This window comes from Microtus ochrogaster, chromosome 18 (assembly GCF_000317375.1).
Source record: "Microtus ochrogaster isolate Prairie Vole_2 chromosome 18, MicOch1.0, whole genome shotgun sequence".
Classification (NCBI taxonomy): domain Eukaryota; kingdom Metazoa; phylum Chordata; class Mammalia; order Rodentia; family Cricetidae; genus Microtus; species Microtus ochrogaster.
Window position 1 is genome coordinate 32,162,535 of NC_022020.1, and position 23,748 is coordinate 32,186,282.

Sequence of the window (23,748 nt, forward strand, 5' to 3'; positions counted from 1 at the left end):
GAAGGTGAACCCAAAGAAAAACATATAGCTATCCTCCTGGGTAGGGGAAGTAGACAAGATTGCCAGGCAGAAAATCGGGATCTTAAGGGTGGGGAGGGAGGGGGTAAGGGGAGAAGGGGAGAAAAAAAGTGAGAAGGGTAGGATAGGGAGAACTTGGGGCAACGGGATGATTGGGATACTTTTATAATTTTACAATTGCATTTAAATCTGTTATTCTTGAGTTGTGTGAAAGGTTGTGCTTATATTAATTGTTTTGCATATAGAGATCTTGCTTCAACTCCATTTATTCAGATGACAATGTATTGTCCATTATATTGTCATTATTATCTTGCCTAAATTCAGTTGGTTATAATTCTGTGACTCTGCTTTCAAATTCTGCATTCTGTTCCATGACTTTCTTTATCTAGTCCCTTGTCAGTATCAGACTATCTTGGTTATACAACATAGGATAAGTAATGTAGCATTTGATTTATGTAATGTAAGGCTTCTGCCCTTTTCTTGGCCATAGATACTTTGAAAATATGATGGAATTTATGAATTTGAGTTTTGAAGATTTAGAAACACACAAAATATTTTTTAAAAAAATAATATTTTTTGTTTGTATACATGTAAGAATGGTAATTAAGAGATTGTTAGTTTTGGAGAAGAACGTGGGCACAGTTGAATGGGGTATGAAAGGGCAGAGTGATAGAGATGCAGTGCTCATGCATGAAGTTCTCAAAAACTATCAAATAAAAGATGCCACAATAAGTAGTATTCATATAACTATCTTGATCCAATGTCGATAGTCAATGCCACATCAAGCTTAGTGGATTACAACAAGCACACATTCAAACTTTCACAGTTCTGTGGCTTTTGAAGGCATGACTAAACTAGAAGGAACATTTGTCTTCATACACTATTGTCAGAACAGGATATTCAACTGAATTACAAGATGGCTTCAGTCATGTGACCGGTATTTAGCTCACATGAGGATCTTTCATTTCATCTAATATTCCCAGGCCTCATAAGGCTTAGACCAAAGCTTACCATTCTTCCGTACCTAATGCCTCCTATTCTAAGGAATGTGACAATAGCTCAAATTTCAGGAAGAGGGGGTAGATTCTTGTTCTGTAGAAGAATAGAAATATGTAAAGATATATTGATGCTGATCTTTGTAACATTGTTCTAAAGCTATGCTCTTTCTTCAAAATATAAACCTAACTCTGAGTGGCTATTATATAGAATGTGATTGTAATCAAGGCTTAAGTAACAGGTTAACAAAAAATTTAAAAAAAAAACTAATGACTGTGTGTTTAATTTCTCTTAAATATGAAGATGCGACAAAAGTCAAAACCAGTACTATTCTTAAAGGGGTAAATGGAGGTGAACTAGGTGGTTAGAAAGAGAATAAACTTCATTTACTGTCCCTGAATTTACAGACACATACAACAAAAGATCGTCATGTAATAGAAGTCTTGGGAATAAGACTTCTGTTATAGCCAGCGTACTTCATGACTATTTTAATTACACTCTACTTTGTATTTTATTGGTGTTTCTTCATTTCATATGGGTTCAACTAAAATGAAGTCAGCAAGGTCATGTGTCTACTTTCCTCCAATGCTGACGCTAACAGAATAACATTGGCTGACATTGGTGGAACACGGTTACGTGTCAGATAAATGTGTAACCCCAATAAATAGTGGTGAAACTGAATGCAACTGAATTTCAGTTTTCATTGAAACTTCATTTACTGGCTAAAGTAATAAACACCCGCAGCAGAAAAACTACCTCAAGCAAGGTTTCCATCATTTCTTCAGAGCTCAACACACTAAAACTGGGCCCTTGTGGGGACTCAGAGATTGTGTAAATTTATTAATCAGTGAATCAGCTAAGGAATTACAAGGGCCCTTGATGCAGAGGGATTACTTAGTGGATGGCCTTTAGCCTTTCTGGATTCTGTGGTTGTGGTTAACTAACTGGCAAGCCTTTCTCTGACAACTTTGACAACACAACAGGATGCTGCATTTAGCAGAGACTGTCTCTCTTAGAAAAGTTATACTCCAAAGACCATAGTAAATGTTTTCCTTCTATCTGGACTCAGTGAGACATACTGTGTTTGTATCAGGATAATCTAAAGAATGTGATGGAGCACATTTTTTTTTTTGCTTCTTCTGTGTTCAAACTCTAGAACTATTCTGAGGGTCACAAGAATTAAACTGGACACTTGTTTTTCTCTTCCCTGGGGAAGAACAAGTAAATACAAAAAGAGAAAATTATTGGAGAGTTCATAGCTTCTCCACTCTTGGGTGCGTGGCAAATGGCCTGATATTTAATCAAGTAATCTGGATATTGAAAGTTCACTGCAGAAACCAACTCGCCTCCCTCCCTTCAAAGCACTTTTGAAAAAGGGGGCAATGCTGGCACAGTGCCAGCAGGCAGCAGGCATTGTCCCGTCCTGCTCCAGCTTTGTCCCACTGCATTCACAAAGCAGGCTCGTGGGCATAGCCATGTGGATTCCAAGTGCCTGCAACATACAAAATTGACATAATTCAATCCAATCCATGTAATCAGGATTTGAAATGATTATTGATAGCAGGAAATTTTTGTTTTCTACCACCTCGAGAATAAATCCATTTTAATCCGAACTCTAGCTCATTTTATAGACAGAGAAGTGAAGAAGAAATCAAGACAGAATAACAATAAAGATGCTACGAAACAAAGGTATTTCCTTTCCAAACCACAGCTAAGTGTCTAGGGAAACTCAGTTCCTAGATTGACTTCTTATCATGATTTTTAGACAGGATACTACGACAGCTGCATTTTGTTTAAACAGTTGCCTCTGAAACACCTCATGTTACACCTGCTTTTCAACCCCAGGGTAATTGACATCTCAAAGGAACACACATTGTAAGCAGCATCCAATACTTGTAAGTCAGGACTTTATAATGATAGTTAAAATCACCTGAAATTCTCCTTTGAAGCCAAAAAGGTTTTTTCAAAACCACATTTAAATGCATTGTTGCTTTCACAGAATAACAAATGTACCTTTGCTTCATTTCACTACAGGGAGCTTTATGATGAGTTTCCTTCAATGTATCAGACAGCAAAAGCAGACCTATACACAAACACTTCACATACATCCCACCACACACATACACATACATCATATCCACACAAAGAGACATACACTTGAACACACAGAATTACACACAGACACACGCACATGTGCACACACACACACATACACGGCATTCTAAGCCTATTACATTTGGTTATTCATATATGCATGTGTTTAGAACTGAGCACTTGGATTAGATAACCTGTCAAGTGGTTGTTCCTGGAGGATAGTGATTCTCCCCATCTTCACAGCTATTTAATTTCCCGAGCTCTTCATCTTGGTAGTGGGCTTTGTGAGATTTCCTCTATCCATATTGCTATGCCAAGTGTTTTTGTCATTCTCTGCATAACCATGATGTTAAGATTTCATGACTTCCTGCCATGTGTAGAAGACACAATTTCACAGCAAGCCTTTTGTTTCTCTGGCTCTTATAATATTCCAATACTCTTCATAATGTCCCCTGAGCCTCAAATGTAAGGATTGTAATGCAAATATGTAAACTGGGACTGGGAACCCTATGATCAGTTGTTTGCTGCATTTGGACTACTTGTAGGTTTCTGTGACGTTTTCTATTAGCTGCAGAATAAAACTTCCTTATGATGGCATAAACCATCCACCTACATCATGCTATTTGATGTCTAGGTGTCATATTATCAAACATATCTTTTGGACCTGCTCTAGACAATTTGAATTTCTTACATGGAGCCTTCAACCATGAAGACAATATTGCAGTGTGTTATAATACTAAGTTTAAAATCAAGTGCACCTCCCTAGATGCTTTTCACATGAGTGTCTGTTTGGTGCTATAACTTGAGAAGAAAAGGCTGCAGTGTAATGTTATTCCCCTACCATAAACTCTTTTGTCTCCTGCTAACTCATAAAAACACACTACATGTCATCATTCCCTACTGAATGCATTCATAACTTACTAATGACCAATAGCTGATGCATTTAACTTGATTTTAATATGTAATTTGAGGTAAATGATTGGTATAAATTTCAGTTGAGGGAAAATGCCTTGAAGGTCCCCATCACAGACATATAAATTTGTTGAGTGAACAGCAACACCACCTAAGCTATTCCTTAGCAATAAAGAAATGAACAATGAATTCATCCCTTGGCCAGGTGTGTCTCCCCATTTTCATCCTGGGAGAAGATAATTCGACAGACGCATAGTAAAGTTTGGATATTTACGGGAGTTTGGGGTGTGAGGCTCAAATTCAAGAAACACCTTCCTTTGTGTAAGTTTACTGTGGAATTTTCGAGACAGTGCTGAACAGTATTTAGCAATAAGGGTGGAGGATTTTTCAAATATATAACATGGTGGTCATGAATGTGGTTTACTTAGAAAGGAGCTACAGAAGAATTACACTTACGCTGTCCAACAGCCAAGTCTGAATCTCCGAGCTCTGTCATGGGGGGGTTGCCGTTCCTTCCCTTCATGTTCCTGGTTCTGTTTTCAGGTAAGAAAGTTGTGTCTGGTGTCTTTCTTTCCAACTCTCTAAGGACAGAGTTCAAATATTTGAGGGTTGAGGTGATGCTACATCAGAATCAAACAACAAAAATGGCAAAGATAATTTCAGAATGATAAAGACCTAGAGGCATAAAATGGTGACTAGGTACAAGAATGGAAGACTTGTGGTCAGACGGAAGCAAGAATAAGAGATTAGAAAGGGCTTAGAGTACAAAGATGCTGTCAATCAAAAAATGTTATATAAGAGCATAAAATTCAATTTCATATCTTGCAAGAGAAGGGTGGTGTGCTGTGATCCAATGTTCTGTGATTAGATTTTAGTTTTATGTTAATGTTGAATTTGTATATTTATATAACTTGCTTAAGGTGTTTGAGTGTCTTATAAGTGAAATAGTAATAATTTTTGTCCCCTTTTTCTTTAGAAATTGCAAGGGTGGTTGCATCAGTTGCCATTATTTGAACTCTTTGTAGGTGACAGATACTGCTATACTTTCTAGTTCATACTTTAATATAGGTGTTTTAAAAGATTTGGCTTGGTGTGGTTTTTCATTTCCACTCCTGATTTTCTGACCTCTCCTCTATGCCAATGCTGGATTTTCACACCTCCCTCTTCTTCACCCCCCAAGTCCACATCAGCACCACTTCTTGCTGACATATCCATGCTACCTAGTCTCTCATTCACTTTGCCTTGTGTGTTGTAGAACTGACTGTATGACTATGCTCTCCTGTTTACACATTTGTATTCATTAACATATTTCTCAGAATCATGGTCTTTGTTGTATCTTTAACTCTCATTATGGTCCTGAAACAGTAAGGGGCTCTTTAAACATAAACATTTCATCTAATTGGATGAATGACTATATTACAATCATGACCCCCCCATACTCTATCAGCATCATTCAGAATGTTGCCAGCTGCTCAGAGTTCTGCCTAGACAAAGTCATATCTACCAGCCAGTATACCAGCATGCTCAACACAACTGCCAATACATTCAGTTGTATTTAAAGTGTGTGAGATTTGAAAGTGTGTACTTTTAAAGATATGAAGCAGGGAAATTTAAAATTCAAATGAGACCCTGAGTAAAAATTGGAAATCATCTACCTCAAGATGATTTTAAGTTGTGTACCATGAGCAGAAAGTTACCCAGGAAAACAAAGTAACATTGAACAAAATCTTAGAAGAAACCTCAAGATAAAAAAGAAGAAAGGTGATTGCTATCAAGAACAAGATGAGACAAAAGGAACAATTTTACTAACAAAAGATGTGACCCAGAAGAATGCCATTTTGCTAAGCTACAAAATATTAACTTTTGCTTATTGTTTTTTGACACTAACATTGGGGGACCATAATCTGAAAATATAAAAAAAAGATAAGTGATATGTGAATTGCCAGAATAAATTGAAAATGTGGAATACATTAGTGTTAAAACATAAGTTTTTTTTTTTATTTTTATTGAGCTCTACATTTTATTCTGCTCCCCTCCCTACCTCTCTCTTCTGCTTCAACCCTCACCCAGGGTCCCCGTGCTCCCTATTTACTCAGGAGATCTTGTCTTTTTCTACTTCTCATGTAGATTAGATCTATATATGTCTCTCTTAGGGTCCTCATTGTTGTCTAGATTCTCTGGGATTGTGATTTGTAGGCTGGTTTTCTTTGCTTTATGTTTAAAAACCATTTATGAGTGAGTATATGTGAGAATTGTCTCTGTATCTGGGTTACGTCACTCAAAATGATGTTTTCCAGTTTCACCCATTGTGTAAATGTACCACGTTTTCCTTATCCATTCTTTGGCTGAAGGGCTATGACAAACAAAGCTGCTATGAACAGAGTTGAGCACATGTCCTTGTGGCACGATTGAGCATTCTTTGGATATATACCCAAAAGTGGTATTACTGGGTCTTCAGGAAGGTTGTTTCCTAATTTTCTAAGAAATCGCCTCACTGACATCCAAAAGGGCTGTAGCAGCTTGCATCTCCACCAGCAATGCAGAAGTGTTCCCTTTTCCCAACAACCTCTCCAGAATAAGTGGTCATCGGTGTTTTTGATCTTGGCCATTCTTACAGGTGTAAGATGGAATCTCAGAGTTGTTTTCTCTGATGACTAAGGATGTTGAACATTTCCTTAAGTGTCTTTCAGTCATTTTAGATTTTTCTGTTGAGAGTTCTCTGTTTAGGTCTGTACTCCATTTTTTATTAGATTATTTGTTCGTTTGATGACCACGTTTTAAGAATCTACTGCTGCTCCTCGTCTAGACCAGTATAACAATCTCTATCTGCACTCAACTTTTTCTTATGCCCACAGGAAGTATAGCTCTCATCCCACATCAGGCTTTTTTTTTTTCAGCAGAAAGAAAGAGGTCATTACATAAAACTACAACTGATCTAAGTGACAAAGAGATCAACTGACCATGGGGTTCCCTCCTCCAAAAGGACATTTGTAACACAAGCCTTAAACTTCTATGCTCAGGGAACATCCTGGGAGAGAGGCAGAAAGAGTATAAGAGCCAGAGACTAGGACAGTTGCTGGAAAATAGACTTTCCTGGGGGAAAATGACAAAGAAAAAAAGATATGATGATGGGGAGGAGTGGTTCTGGGAGGACTAGGAAGGGGGAGTTGGGGCTGAACATGATCACGATAGATTGTGTGAAATTCTCTAAGTCTTAGTTTAAAACTATACTTTGAATAGGTGTAATATAATACCTTAGGATAAACTTAATAAAGGAAATGAAGGACCTTTACAATAAATATTTAAGACACTGAACAAATAATTTAAAGAGAATTTTAAAAGATGGTAAAATCTTCCATGTTCATAAATTGGCAGAATCAATATTGTAAAAATGACTGTATTGTCCAACTTAACCTACAGATTCAATGCAATTCTGATTAATAGTCCAATGACATCCTTCAAAGAAAAAGAACATCAATGCTGAAATTTATATAAAAACAAATAAATAAAAATATATCCCAAATAGCCAAAGCCTTATTAATAAAAGATGAGCACAATCGGAAGTGTCAAAATCATTGTTCTCTTAGAGCCATTGTAAAAATAAATAAATACATACATAAATACATAAAAAATAAAGAAAGGATACATACAAAATACATGTAGTGTTTATCATTTTCTATAGTTTAACCAAAAATAATATAACCAACACTATAATTGATGTTCGGAGTTTTGCTTAGAGGCAAATAATATTTTCCCTGCAGGCTGGAAAAGACTTTGTTGTTCCCAAAATTGATAATCATTCATAAAATGTATTCTATGATAAAACAGAAGCTTATAATAGGTACTGAGCAGAGACCACTCTTATTTCTTATTTCCCAAGAAACAAAGGGAAATAAGGACAGAAAATAGGACTAGTTAAAAAGAAATCAGATAATACTATTTACAAATGAACAAGCATGCTAGATGCTATGCTATTTTGGAAATTATAACCCATTAAAGAAAAACAGTTGGAAGAACCTACATATTCAATGTGAGAGAAAAATGGGAATATTCCAAATTGGAGTTACTTTTTAAAAATTCAAGAAGTTATATGATAATCATATCATGTGGTGAATTATTTGTTTTAGAATATTAAAATAATTACTCTTTTATTCTTTTCCTTATTGTTTCATTTCAGTTTCTTCTACCCAGATTTCAAAACCGAGTACTATCAAGCTGGAAGAGAATCAAAAACCTTCACTTATTCTAGAGACAAAAAATGAAGCTAATCCTGGGGGAGGGGAGAAACCTGATGAACAAGGAGGAAGTCTCTCACCAGGCAAACCAGGAATGCTCATTCTGCAAGGACAACCAGGGTATTCCGACCAACCAGGCAAACCAGTCAGCGGTGACCAGCAAGGGAGACCAGAAGTTCTTAAAAATCCTGGGATGGCCAGTGCTTGGATTTCGCAAGGGAAGTCAGGCGAATCAAATCAAAAAGGAACTTCACGTTCTTCTAACAAACAAAAAGAATCAGGATCACGTAGTCCACAAGGAAAACCAGGGTCTCCTAACCAAAAAGGGAAGCCAGTATCACCTAAGAACAAAGACAAGCCAAAGTCTCTTAGCCAAAAGGTGAAGCCAACACTACCTACCAATAAAGGCAAGCCTGGGAGTTTAGAATCCTCTAGCCAACAAGGGAAACCTGGGTCCTCTAGCCAACAATGGAAGCCAAAACCTTCTAACCAACAAAGGAAACCAAGGTCTTTATATAAACAAGAAGAAAGAAAAAATGAAGATAACTTAGCAAAGGATGGAACAATGAGGATTAAGGTTAGTATTGATGTCTGTCTTATTCTTTAAACTTACTTCAGTCATTCTGTTTTCCAAGCCTGATAATAGTTAGCTAAATACCACAAACTCAGAACAATTTGCAATGCCACTGACCAAGCAAAATGAAAACAACGTTAGTTTCACATTCGTCATCACTGAGGGACTATCTGTTTTATATCATTTTTTGTTTCTTTCTGTCCTCTCCTGTTCAAACCCTTAAACATAAACTGAATTAATTAAAAATCTCATCAACCGAGTCCATCCCTCTTGGGTTTAACTTTCACGCCCATTTCAATCACAGCTGTAATCTGTAAACATGATCATTCCAAATGAAGCTGGTCTGCTGTTCCTGATGAAATTTTTTCAGTGCTTCTAGTTTCCTAAAAGATGCAACTCAAAATCCCGAATGTGACTTCCAGGGATTTTCAGCGTTAGGACCCTGTTTGTCATCTAATGTCATTCCAAATGGCACTTACTCACATGCCGTCCATATCACAGAGTCCTGTGATAGCCCGCTAATATATTCGTAGAAGTTATGCTGTTTCTTTATAACTAACCATCTCTAGTTTCAACTCAATCATGAACATGGTTTAAAAACTACCATTTCATTTTAACCTCTATTCTTATAGTCTAGGATAAATGAAACACAAAAATCAGTTCTCCTGGTTTGGTCAATGGATAGAATAACAACATGCTTGATGCTTGTGAGCTGTTTTACATAAAGAGGAGCATCTACATATTCAGCATGTATCCTGTATTCTTTCCTGGGTCCTGCCTTCTTTCCCCTGTGGCTTCCTGGTTCCATTGTCTGAAAGCTTTCATATTATACTTACACCCTAGTTTGATAGAACATGTCCTCTATCTTAATGATAACTTTATTATTTTTATCATAAATTACCTATTTTCATCTTCCTTTCAGGAGAAAGCTATTTGTTCTTCTTAGTGTCTCTTGGTTAATTTAAAGTACTACTTTCCCAGAAAGGAGGCTGCCATCCTTCTTAACATTTTCAGCAGGTCGCTAGGTCTTCGGGGCATCACATAACTTTGGAAATTGTATAGTGCTTATAAAATGGGAGAAATAACTTCAACTGTTTTATAGGCTATATATGAATAAGTCACCATCATAAGGTTATAAACTTTTGACTAAAAGTGTCTCATCATTCTTATTAATGATTGTCTTCATGGGCTAACCAAAACTGTGGAACTAATCTTCTGATGTTTAGTAATTTATACTCAAAGAAATATTGTTATGTACTACATAAAGAAATTGTGTATAATTTTATGCCTGCCTCATCTTTCCTTCACACAGGAAAAAAACAATAAATTTTATGCTATTTACATTTGTAAGTATGGCTTTTCCCAGACTTGCTGCTCCTTTTAGAGTTAAGATTTGTCTCTCTAAATCATTTAAGAGCAGGTTATGTTTTAGAAACTTTGCGGTAAATAACTTCATCTTTAAGTCACTGATTAGATATTTAACACATTCATGTGTGAGGCTTAAACCTGAAAGCACTATGCTTCTATGCCTACAATTGTAAAATAGATCAAAATATATTGTTCATTCTAGACATTCACATAACCCTATAGACCTATAGATTCAATGTAGTATGTGTAATAAGGGAATAATATGATTAACGCATAACAATGCAGAATAATGCTTCTCAATAATAAATGAACAATTAATGTTTTCTTTGATGATTTTTGAATCAAACTTATCACGCTGTTCTTACCTGATGCTCTCTCCCATCTTTGCAGACTGAAAGCATGGTCAGCAAGAGCCCAGATGGTAGAGAAAGGTGCGACTCAGTTTACAAACCAGTCTGTGGTTCTGATGGAAAGACATATGGGAACTCCTGTGTATTTAAGGAAGCAAAGAGGTAATAATCTTTTGTTTTCCTTTTCAGTCACAGAAAAGAGAATAATAGTTTCTATGTCTAGATAATCTTCTCTCAGCAATGATCCTGACGATTATTTGTCTAAGAAAATATTTTAAAAATAGTATTTTCTATGTCTAGATAATCTCCTCTCAACAATGGTCCTGGTTATTATTTGTCTAAGGACATGTTTAAAACAAACATAATTCTCTTTTAAAACTTGTAGGTGTGGGTATCTAAGGAGGCCAAAAGAGGTTGTCAGATCCCTAAAACTGGAGTTAACAAGTGATTGTGAATCACTCAATGTCAGCACTGGGAAACAAATCCTGATCCTCTATAAGACAAGCAAGTTCTCTTAACGACTGAGACACACCTTTAGTCCAAGATACCTAATCACTGAACTACATATTCAGCTAAGTCTTGGAGAACAGTGATTGTTAATCTGATTATATTAGGATAAAATTACCTTCTGTTGAGGATTTACCAAACATTTCTTAATAGCTCCAATTACCACACAGTGCTTTAAGATTTGGAAGTAAAACAATAAGCAAAAACTCAGAAATTCCTAAGTATATGAGCTTTAGTGTTCAAAATATGAGAGAAGTTAAAAAATATAAAAAAAAAACACTAGGAAACCCTTGCATTAGTTATTGTTATTTTAAAATGTTGTTTTAGTTGTAATATCACTAGAAGTGGGTTTGGTGAAGCATATGAACCATCTGGTGTTATGTCCTTCTACAAGAAAGAAAACTATTTATGCCATTTAGAAATTGTAAGATATGGACCAGGGTGCTGACTCATTAGGTAAAGTTCTTACCCCCAAGACAGAGAGCATGAGTTCCATCCCACGGATACACAAGGTAAGAGGAGGGGAGTTAATACTGCATACCTGTGTCATCTGTCCTTTGTATATGTGTGACAGCACACAACTGTCCCCAGTACACACACATACTATAAAAGTAAACAGGGCTCAACAAAGAAGATTTTAAAATTGTAACAACTAATTAGGAAAGAGTTACAAAGTAACTTTTCAGAATTTTTGAATGCTCAGCGAGTTAAGAATGTGTGTATTGTTTTCAACAGTTGTGCAATCTGGGAATTACGTAACTGATACCATTGCACTATCTGCAAGCATTTGTAACTACAAAGGACCTTAGACACCAGTTCTCTGATATTATTGATAAAGCACCTTGTCTAGAGAGGAGCAGTGGCTGAAGCAATGTGCATAGCTTTGCAGGACAGTAAATGGGGGCCGCAGAACCCAGAAGCTAAGCCTGCTTTTCCTAGCTGATCTCTAACAATCCCTTTTTCCTTTGTGGTGCTGCCACAACGGCTGATTTCTCTCATTGTTTTTTTCAGGCTGAGTAGGGGGAAGCTGAGTCTCAACCATGAGGGGAAATGCTAGATGCTCATCTGAACCGTTATCGATAGCATCAAAAGCCAACTGCAATTCTGATTTCACAATGGATTTCCTGGCGGGCTCAAGTGCGACGCTAGCATGGTGTTCTAAGGCTAATGGAGTCTGCATTATTTCTGAGCTGGTTCCATTCACTGCAAATAAAATCATTCCAAAATATGCTCCTCATTGGTGGAGTTTTGTGTATAAACATTCCCAAAGATTATCACTGTCTTATCCCTCCCTTCCCAAACTTCAAAACCTTGTGAATATGGGTCTTTCTTGTTCTTTCAATACATAAACCCACATGTTAGAATTTCAGGACTGCCTACAAAATGTAACGATTTTTCACTTTAGGAGTCTTGGTTCCAGAAATATCTGGGGGAGTTAAAGTAACCTCAGTGAAACTACAGTGAAACTGTGACATGTAATGGATTTTATGTGAGAATATTATGAGCAAGTGTATGTTAAGAAATTGAGTGACCTAACTGAAGAAGACAAATTCATAAAAATGCCCTATTGTCTAAGAAGGAACATGAACAAAACTGGACATGGTAAAATTAGGATGCAAATCAAAAACTTCTTGATCAGATGACTTCCCTAGGGAATTATACCAAGCATTTAAAGGAGTATTAATGTTAATCTTTCTCAAATTCATCCAAAGAATACTAACAGGAAAACACTTGAGAACTCACTTTATGAAGCCAGTATTACCCTGATGGCAATGCCAGTTAAAGACCCATCTACAAAAACCACAGACCAACATCTTTTGTGAGTGTTGACTTGCAGTCCTTAGTGATTATAAGAACCCACATTCACCAGCACAGAGAAGGGATTAGGGACTCTTAAGATGGCTCAGAAAGTAAAGGTTCTTGCCACCAAGCCTGGAAATCCACATTTGATCCCCAGGACCCATATGATGAAAAGTGAAAATGAACTTTGCAGGGTTTCCTTTGATCCCCACAAATGAACCGTGGCATACTCACACCACATATACATACACACACATGTGTGTGCATGCACATACACAAATAAACAAACAAATGCAGCTTAAAATATAAAACTTGTGCACCATTACCAAGAAAGGTGCTGTCATCACGCAAGAATTTCCAACATGGAAACCAAAGTGATAAACATTTTAAGAAAAGAAAGAAAAGCATGATTATCATAGCTGACATTTTTAAAGTATGTCATGTGGTAAAATCACTCAACACAATAGATTAAAAGGTTTCTCCCATTATAAGAAAAGCAATAGTTAGCTTAATATTACTAAGAATGGAAAGCTAAGACTGTCCTACCTGATCAAAAATAAGCCAGGATGCCTCCTTTCACGAGTTCTGTTGGACATAGTAACAGAAGCTCCAGGTAGATTCCTCAGGTAAGATAAGAAATGGAGCCATCCAAGTTGCACAAAGGAATGAAATTAGCCAGTGCTCACAAATGACACAATTACATATGTAGAAAGTACTAAGAATTCTACGCATACAAAGAGCTAAAGCACATTACTCTCCTCTGCAAAGCTTCAGGATACAAATTCTGCACATAAAATTTGGTTATAATTTTTCAATTTTTATTTTTTTAGAAACAAAAACAAACTTTTTCATTACACATACCAATCCATTGCTTTTTACCACTGAGAAGCACTCTAATGTGTAAATGTGCCACATTTTCTTTATCCATTCTTCAGTTGAGAGGCATGTAGGTTGTTTACAGGTTCTGGCTAATACAAATAACACTGCTATGAACATAGTTAAACAAAAGTCTTGTAGTATGATTGAGCATCTTTTCGGTATATGCCCAAGAATAATATTGCTAAATCCTGGGCTACGTTCATTCCCAATTTTCTGAGAAACCTCCATACTGATTTCCAAAAAAAAAAAAAAAAAGGAAAGCATCTTCAACAAATGGAACTGGCATAACTGGATGTCAACATGTAGAAGAGTGAAGATAGATCCATATCTATCCCCATGTACAAAACTCAAGTCCGAGTGAATTAAATAATCCAATATAAATCTGACCACACTGAACCTGATAGAAAAGAAAGTAGGAAGTAACCTTTGATTCATGGCCACAGGAGACCACTTCCTAAATATAACCCCAGTAGCACAGAAACTGAGAGAAACAATTAATAAATGGCACCTCCTGAAACTGAGATGCTTCTGTAAAGCAAAGGATACAGTCAATTAAACAAAAAGACAGCCTACTGCCTGGGAAAAGATCTTCACCAATCCTACATCAGATAAATATCTGATCTCAAAAATATACAAGGAACTCAAAAATTAGACATCAAAATTCCAAAGAACCCAATTAAAAAATGAGGTACAGAACTAAACAGAGAATTCTCAGCAGAAAAATCTCAAATAGCTGAAAGGCACTTAAGGAAATGTTCAACATTCTTATGCATCAGGGAAATGCAAATCAGAACAACTCTGAGATATCATCTTAAACCTCTAAGAATGGCTAAGATCAAAAACACCAATGATAGCTTATGCTGGAAAGGATGTGGAGTAAGAGGAACACTTACTGGTGGAAATGCACAGTTGGTTATATTTTTATGCTCCTTATAAAATATAAAAATAAAATTAAGAAAACAGTTGCTGGATAGGCATAGTAATCCCAGCACTGGGGAGGCAGAGACAGGAAGATATCTGAGTTTGAGGCCAGACTTGTCTACATTTTGAGTTCCATTACAGTCAGAGCTGTAGAAGGAGGCCTTATCTCAAATGTATTTTACCCATGAGGCAAAAGACTTATCCATTCAAAACTACAAATCATTACTGAAAAATACCAAAGACCCTGATAAATTAAAAAAAAGTATCCAGTGCATCTGGGTTGAGAGATGTATAATGTTGATTATTAAAGTGTACATGTTTTTCTAAGTGATACATGAACTAATTGAAAAAGTCCAAATAAATTTTATATAAATAGAAAATACATCCATAATTTTAATCTCCAGACCATGTGTAGTAAAATGTCTTTGGGGGGACTTCTAATTCACATTTTCTACCTTTAAAAAAATTTCTAATTTTTTTAAGGGCAAAAGAGGAAACCAATGTTTGTATTTCACCAGAGCTTTGTGCAAAAAGGAGAATTATTTTTTAGTGTACTCTGTCACATGATTCCACTATGGCCCATATTAAATGAAGAGCCATGTGGATAAGATTTTATTTAGAACTAGCATGGAAGAGATCAGTGTCTGAGGACTATAAAAGGGACAGATCTTGCTTTTCACTTCGAAGATGATCTGCCAGGGAGGCATTTCATTGGATTGACATAGGGACTAAACAGTATTTGAAGCCCTATAAGGTACAAAGATATCAAGAAACTAAGTATTATTACATCATGATCTTAGGCCTTGTAAATAAATGTATATACAAATATCTTGAGATGTAAGAATTAAACTGAAAAGTGATGATCACAGCAATTAATATGTTATTTCTCTATATTATATTATGTCACAATGTCACAATGTAAATTCTCTTCTGTAAGTTTCATCTACTAAAGAAGGCGATATTAGAATAAACCAGAGTTCAATTCTCTATGGGCATCATTGATATCATAATTAAAGTTGTAAATAGGGGACACCATGGAGCCATGGCCACCAGAATCATACATGCTGAAACTTTGCTGGTACACCACAACCTCATGTTGATATACAGATTAATAGAAACTGGTTAAATTAAGATGTAAGAGTTAGCTAATAAGAAGCTAGAGCTAATTGGACAAGCAGTGATTTAATTAATACAGTTTCTATGTGATTATTTTGGTTCTGGGCAGCTGGGACAAACAAGTGAGCCCTCCTCCAACAATAATTTACTCTCTAAATATGTGTATATTAGGTTTATTTGTATGCATGTGTTCCAGTATTATTTTGGAACAATAAAGAATAAAACTGGAAACTAAAAAAAATTAAAAAAAATATCTTAACATCTTCAGTCTTAACAACCACACAATATCAGTGTTTAAAATTAATTTGAAAGAAAAGTATTTTGTAGCTAAACTTGAACTATGAAGACCTTAGTATCTCATTGTCCTCCCATGAATAATTCACATTTCTCTATATTATTTTGGCCATCTAAGTTTGAAAAATTCATAAGGTAAATGCATCTAACCTTCTTTTTCTCTCAAACTCTTTAACACCATGGCTTTTCTGGCATTATCAGGCCTAGGAATGCCCTCATGGTCAAGGAAATCAGATTAAAGTCTAAACTCAAGATTAAAACCTAGTCATTAAATAAAACCTAGTCTAGGTCCATCTAAGGCGGAATCCAAATTATAGAAAGTAATAGTCAATGACTGCAATACTGGTACTTCTATGTTTGTATAGAATCTCTCAGAAGTTTGGAGTGAATCATGTCTGGACTATAGTCTAGAATAAGCCTATGCTATACAACATGTATGTATATAAAATGGAAGCGATCACTAATATGCTTATTGCTATGGGATAATGTTGTGTCTCGTACACTGTAAAGATTTGTTACTCATATAGGTTTACTAAACCACTGACTGGCCAGTAGCCATGCAGGAAGTATAGGTGAGACAACCAGACTAGGAGAATTCTGGGAACATGAAAGGCAGAGACATAGTCATCAGCCAGATGCAGAGGAAGCAAGATGAGAATGCCTCCCTGAAAAAAGGTACCAACCCATGTGGCTAAACATAGATAAGAATTATGGGTTAATTTAAGCTGTAGGAAATAGTTAATAATAAGCCTGAGCAATAAGGCCAAGCAGTTTATAATTAATATAAGCCTCTGTGTGTTTATTTGGAATTGAATGGCCGTGGGACCAGGTGGGACAAAAACTTCTGTCTACGGTTTATGTAAATGAATAAAATCCCAAAGTGCCCTCCATTAAAGAATCTATGGTTGAATCTATGTATGGTTTATTTCTAATTGTTCTATCCAATTAGACAATGAAATTAGATGTATATTCTTATACATTTCCCCATTGCAATCAATGCATTTGAGTTAAAGTTACGAGCTGCCTATTAGATAATCTCTCTGTAGGAAGAAGTTTCTGTCCTGTTAGCAGCTCCCAAATAAACACACTGATGCGATGCTTATACTAATTATAAATGCTTGACCAATAGCTCAGGCTTATTACTAACTAGTTCTTACTATTTGAATTAACCCATATTTCTTATCTACTCCCTGCCACATGACTCATGGCTTGTTCCCTCATTTTCTATATGTCCTGCTTACTCTGCATCTGCTAGCATCTTCTCTGATACCACCCTTCTTCATTCCAGCATCCTTAGTTTGGTTGTCCTGCCTATACTTTCTGCCTAGTTCCCAGGCAGTCAGATTTTTACTAAACCAATTAGAATGGCAAATTTTTACAGTGGACAAAAGGATTATTCCATAGCACCTCTATCTTTTAATCTCATAAAATAGGTTTTCTCATTAATAATTTATTACAGTTTTAGTATATTTTAGTTATTTAATACTTAAATTACTGCTTCTCATTAAAAATGTTTTTAATTATGTCTAACTTTCACTCCTGTTATAAAGCAAAACAAAAACATAAAGGCTCTGGTTTTGAAAGTAGAATTTAAAAAATAAGAATCTAGGCCGTTCTAAAAAGAAAGAAAAGGGAAAGCAAATAAAGAAGAAAAAAGACTTTTCCAGAAGATATCAAACCATTCTCTGCATAGCATCTCTCAGAAAATCAAAGAATTCAATAGAGATCAAGATGTGACATTTTAATAACAAGGTTATATTGTTCACTGGTTGTCTTGAGTGATCCAACTTGAGATGGAACTTTAGTACTCTGTCTGTTCTTATACCACTTCTTCACATAATGTCTTGATCAACCATAGTTTTTCTGCAAGTGTAAGTGACTTACTATATTCAGTATTCTTTCAAATGCTTTGTACAAGGGCTGCTTCTGGTGGCAAACTAATGGTGTAGGCATCCACAAAGTGATTCAACTATGTACAGATTTCAAAGCAACCGGGAGAGGGAATCCACAAAACAGGCAACATTCTTACATTTTGATTCTTTAATTCATCACATTGTTTTTGTCATAGGAAATTATTAGTCTTCTCAAAAGAAGAAATTTATTAAAAGCAAGACAACTAAGAAATAATTATTTTGTGAATTCAGAAACAAATCATGTCTTGTGTGGACTGAGTTTCTACTACGTTCTCTGACATAAAAAAAAATGATAGAAACTTTCCAAATTACATTAACTAAACAGAGACAACAGGAGAATTTGTTGCATTTTTAAATCCATTTCACAGAATCAGCACTGAAAATAATGTTTGAATTTAAGTTGGCCATTTTGGAACCTAAAAAGAAAAAGAAACAGTTAGATCATTATACTACAAGTCTTATATGAAACCCGCCAGGGTTCTTCAAAGTAAGAGTTTTTGTGTGGTGGACTAAGCATGATAGGTTCTGTTTTCTAAAGGCAGGAACTATCTTATTCCCACACTTTCTAGCTCTCCATTCTTTTCTGTAGACTGATGATCACACTTGTTCAATGTGCTTCTATAAAAACAGAGATGACATGACAATGGCTTGTGAAAAACAGAAGCAGCCTTATCTATCTTAGAGTGAACTGATATCATTGCCAACCTGTCATCTAGAGAATAGCTTTTGACTCACTCTACTGGCTTAATCCTGATTTTCTTATTTATGCCTCACTAATGGTACCAACTCTCATTTTAGAACTGTATGTTCAGCCAAGTCTTCATGAAATAGGCTTCAGAGGCTGAGGAGCCACCAAAGCAGGTTCTGTATATTTTCCAACACTCAGCTCCCTAGAGAAGTATCACTTTTGACGATACCTGTAGAACCAGAGACATCCTCTGACAGTTGGCCCTGTGATCTGTCTACTAATAACTTCTGCTGAATTTAATCCCCTTGGTTTGTCCCTCCTGCATCATCTTGCCTTCCTTTCACCATGTTCTCATTCAAATGATAATTTTGGATCATGTCTACAAGAAGGAACCTGTTTTATTCTGTTGTTGAACTTTAATTGGAATGGTTTAGTATTGTTTTCATTAATATAGAGCCCATTGCTTATTTTGTGATCAAACAAATGCATGGATATTCAGCTTAAGTTAAAGGTAAAAGAATGGAAATATATTCATTTATACTTTATACTGATTCGTTCCATCTTCATTTATTTTATTCTTCCTGAATGATTTGTGGTCATAACAACAAAATCTAGAAAGAATAAGTAAATGTCCCACACAGATAGAAATAAATTTATAATCTAAGTGGTGATGGTACATGCCTTTAACTCCAGCACTTAGGAGGCAGAGGCAGATGAATCTCTGAGTTCAAGGCCAACCTGGTATACAGACTGAGTTCCAGCACACCCAGGGCTACACAGAGAAACCCATTCTCGAAAAACTGGAGTGTGTGTGTGTTTGTGTGTACATATATACACATACGCATGCACATATATATTGTTTGTAATAAAGATACTATCTTGTAGAAATTAAAACCAAGAGCAAAATTGTCTTTAAACAAAACTAAACAGGGACTATGGTTTTCCTGGGCTTATTTGATATCTATATGTCTTTGTGATCATCGAGAATGATAATAAAGATATTCCACCATGAAACCCTTTTGAATGGTGATTTCGTCATATATAAATAATATTCAAATCCCACATTGTTTCAATGCATTAAGTTATTGTCAATATTGTTTTTCATGGAATTATTGACTAAGGCAAAATTTTTTAAGAAGAATAAATATAAAGGATTTTTGCTTGCTTGTTTGTTTGGTTTTTACCTTGATGCAGTGCAAAAAGCTAAATAATTATCGTAGGTGTTGCCATCTGATCCACAAACAGGTAAGTAATCTTTGGTACAATCTATTCTTGTATCTTCGTCAGAACAATCAGTCTATAAAAATCAGAGATATTTTTTAAAAAGTAAAAACAATAGTGACAGAAATAGAAGATTTTTATCTCCCTCACGCTATGAATATCCTGATGTACAAAATTTATCTAAGTTGCTTTTAGATTTGTATATCTGGATATTCTGATTTGAACATCAGAATATGAATATGAGAATAACTCCTGAAACATAGACAGGACTCTACAATAATTTCTTTTTTGATTAATTCATAAAAGCAGCCACACCACAAGTTCAATTCATGTGATTTTACTTTCATTTCTTTTACCCTACATTGAGCAACCATTATCTTTGACAGGACAATTGCACAATTTCCCATGTAAGTACCTGGTTTTAGGCACTTCTAATGGTTCTCAAATGCTGTCTTGAATCCATACAAAAACATTAGTCGTTTTTCTTGAAGATTAACATTCTAATCTTTTTGGCCTGGGAGACTAATTGTTTCTGGCTTCCATCTGTTACCCCACCATCTTCACCTAGAACATTTTAACTCTTTTGTGGCTTCAGGCTAAAAGCCTTTTCTATTTTGTCAAAATCCATACCACTTTTACCATGTTATATATAGTTTATTTACTCCGCGTTTTTTGATCTCCTCACTTATCAGATATTTCTTCAAACACTCTGAGCTACCACAAATTAGTATTCTCCATACTCCCTCATACTAACACTGCACTGATAGAGAAGGCAGCATTTATAATCATGCACTCTGATGTCATCACAAATTGAAAGGTTAAAAGTTTTGTTTTGTTTGTTTTAAATCAATACATCTTGCGTTAATCTTTTTGGTACTATAAAATATATTATGATGTGTGTAGGCTATAATTATCCAAATGGAAGCCTACCTTACATCTCTCATCATACTTAACTTTGGAGCGTGCATCTGCAATCAGAACAGAGGGGAAAACAATAACAACAACAATAATGATTATTGGACATTTTAAATTAAAATGTGGCGTTTAATTGCAACCAAGATTCTCTATAGTCCTAGACTACATAAACACACAAGAGAGAAGTGATTAAATTGCAATATGGAAGCATGTGTATGACTGCTATAACCTTACTGGTGTCATAAACTCTAAGATACTAATGTGTGTAATTCTAGGGTAGCTGTCAAAATAGATCTTTCCCTACTTCACGGACAAGGAAGCTGAAGTTCAAAGAGAACAATGACTAGCGTGAAGTTTACATAAAGTCTTAGAGCCTCAAGGAAATTCCTTACAACCAATCTAGTTTAGTGCTTTTGAAAAAGTATCTTTTTTTTTTCTATGAAATACCTTAGATTAAAAAAAAAATCCTCAAGATCCTCTCAATTTTTCCCAGTTGGCTCCTGTATTTTAGCATGGCCCAATTATTGCAGCTACTGAATGATCAGAGGTTTTTCAAGGACGAAGAAATAAATACTTACCTGAGAAAGGGCTAAACATCGACATGATTAGTAAGATAAACTTGATCACTGGAATGAAAGCCATTTGGTCTGATATCAACTTTCAATGAAACTGGGAGAAAATAAATGGATTGAAATATCAAATAATTTAACAAATCTTACAGTTAACACTAAGTAGCTAATGAAACGGCAGCACGAGGCTACTTCTCAGTCTTACTGAAGATAAAGAATGCTTCGACAGAGAGTTGAACATTGTGTATCACTATTTGTCAAAATAAAAATACATAAAGAACTTAGGAAACTACACTAAAATATAATGATCAGCAAAAATGATAACAAGACATCCTCAGCCAACAACAGATTAGCTGTCTGTTCCAATATGTTAAAATAGACGACATTTTGCATCACTTTGTTGATTAGCAGTAGTTATTGTGAAGCTCATGTGGGCAGGCTCATTCCCCCTTTGTTATGAATTGGTATCTCATGTTCACACAAGTACCATATTGTATGCAGCCATACACCTAATGATGTATTATCAGGTTGTTTCCTGGTTGCAGCTTTACAAGCCAAGTGATTATACATCTCATAAACAACTGTGGTATTTTTGCTCCCTCTTCAGCAGCTTAGAGGTATGGTATGGTTAGCTCATTGCAGTTAAAGATTTCACTTTTGAATTTCTACCAAATTAAAACTTTTAAACTAAAGTCCAATACAACAACTTTTTCATTCCTCTTAAACATTTGAACTGTATCTAAAACGTTTTTACTTAACTATACATCATAAAGATTTTTGCTAAAATTTCATGAGGTTTTATACTTAGCTCTAAGATGTTTTTTAATTAATTTCTGCATATTGTACAAATAAAAAATCCATTTTAAACACAAAGGTACTTAAAGCTTCAAGCACTATTTCCCTAACAAATTGCTATTTTAATTGTGCCAAAATCTCTTGTACATATTCATTCAAATGATGATAATCTTGTTCATTACTGATATCCATTGATCTAAATATTGCATTGAGGAACACATCAATGTCTTGATTATTATAGTATATAATAAATATTAAAAATAGATGGTCTCAAAACTTTAAATCAATATGTTGCCTTTATCATTTTTTTAAAATCCATGTGGATAATTGGGGTGTTTTGCCATTATATGAATTTTAGAATATGTTTGTTAATTTCTGCTATAGAAGTTACTGTTAGTATTCTAATAGGGATTATTTTGTTCCTATGAAGGAAAATTACATCTTAACTCAAGTTCTAGTGGTCACTGAAAGTTTAAAATCCTTTGTTGCTGAAGACCACGTGACTTCTTCAGGAGATATGACCTGAGAACAGCACAAAAACATTCTTGGTATGTAGTCCACAGGATGATAGGGGAAAAACCTGGCATATTCCCCATAGGAGGGAGGGTGGTATAGAACGAAGAATGAATTGATTCAGCCTTGGCTGATGAGTTCATAGTGAGAGCTTAGATTTGACTAGAGGCGAACACTGACCACTAGAGCTAAAATTCTCTTTCATTTTGTATGATGCTGTAACTGTAAATGCTGCTAGCTAGACACACTGTTTTACCTGTAGGTGTACCTAGCTAGGAGATTTTCTTTGTTACTTGCTATATTGCTATTGCTTCTATTATTGAAGCTATGAATAAGTCGGTTATGATTAATGGTGCGAAGGCGGGGGTGGAAAGGAAAGGAGGTAAGGGAAAAAAACAGCAACTATTTAATTATTATTAGAAACTTCAGAAAGCAGATATGATTGTAAAACTTTTCATGAGAACTATTGAAACTGTACAAATCAAAACAGCTCAGGCTCGACAAGGCTGCTTGTTTGAAACAGGTGGTCAGAGTTTCGTCCTTACTCCAACTTCACACATCCGTCCCAAGTCATCGGACCCACTGGGAATTAGAAGTTAGTCTCCCGGCACTTTGTGAGATTTATTTCATTCCTGGTTGAATAGTACCATGCATAATGCAAAATTCTACTACAATTGATTTTAAGGTTTTAGTTTTACTGTAACTCTCCAATATACATACATATAGAGCAGACCAGTAATATCAGGGCACTGAACTCTCTTTCAGTTCTTTGACACTCTCATCTTAGACTTTCTAAAATAATTGTGTGTTTCATTACATTTTCTACAGACCATCATGGCAATTTTTAGTAATGGTGGAACTACTTTTTTCTTGCACTATGAGAAATTATACTTTTCTTTTTTCTCCATGTTATTGGATAGATAATCCATAAGAATTATAGCCAAGAAAGGAAAAAACTAAAAACAATTTTCTTGCATTTTTCTTTGACTTAAAAGCATAAGGAAAGTTTCAGAATCTTTCAGAGTTTATTTGTCATGATTGGGTTGTTTGTTTCTTTCAGTTTCTGTCGA

The 23,748-nt window shown here is 35.4% G+C and overlaps 1 protein-coding gene across 1 annotated transcript; it reads left to right on the plus strand.

Annotated features, from left to right (window-relative positions):
• The first annotated feature begins 614 nt into the window (after positions 1–614).
• Positions 615–11,065, plus strand: Marcol (MARCO like). The gene is made up of 4 exons (XM_013349416.1): positions 615–669; positions 8,198–8,832; positions 10,588–10,709; positions 10,933–11,065. Exons 1-4 carry the CDS (start codon positions 615–617, stop codon positions 11,063–11,065), a joined length of 945 nt encoding a protein of 314 aa, XP_013204870.1.
• Positions 11,066–23,748: the final 12,683 nt, after the last annotated feature.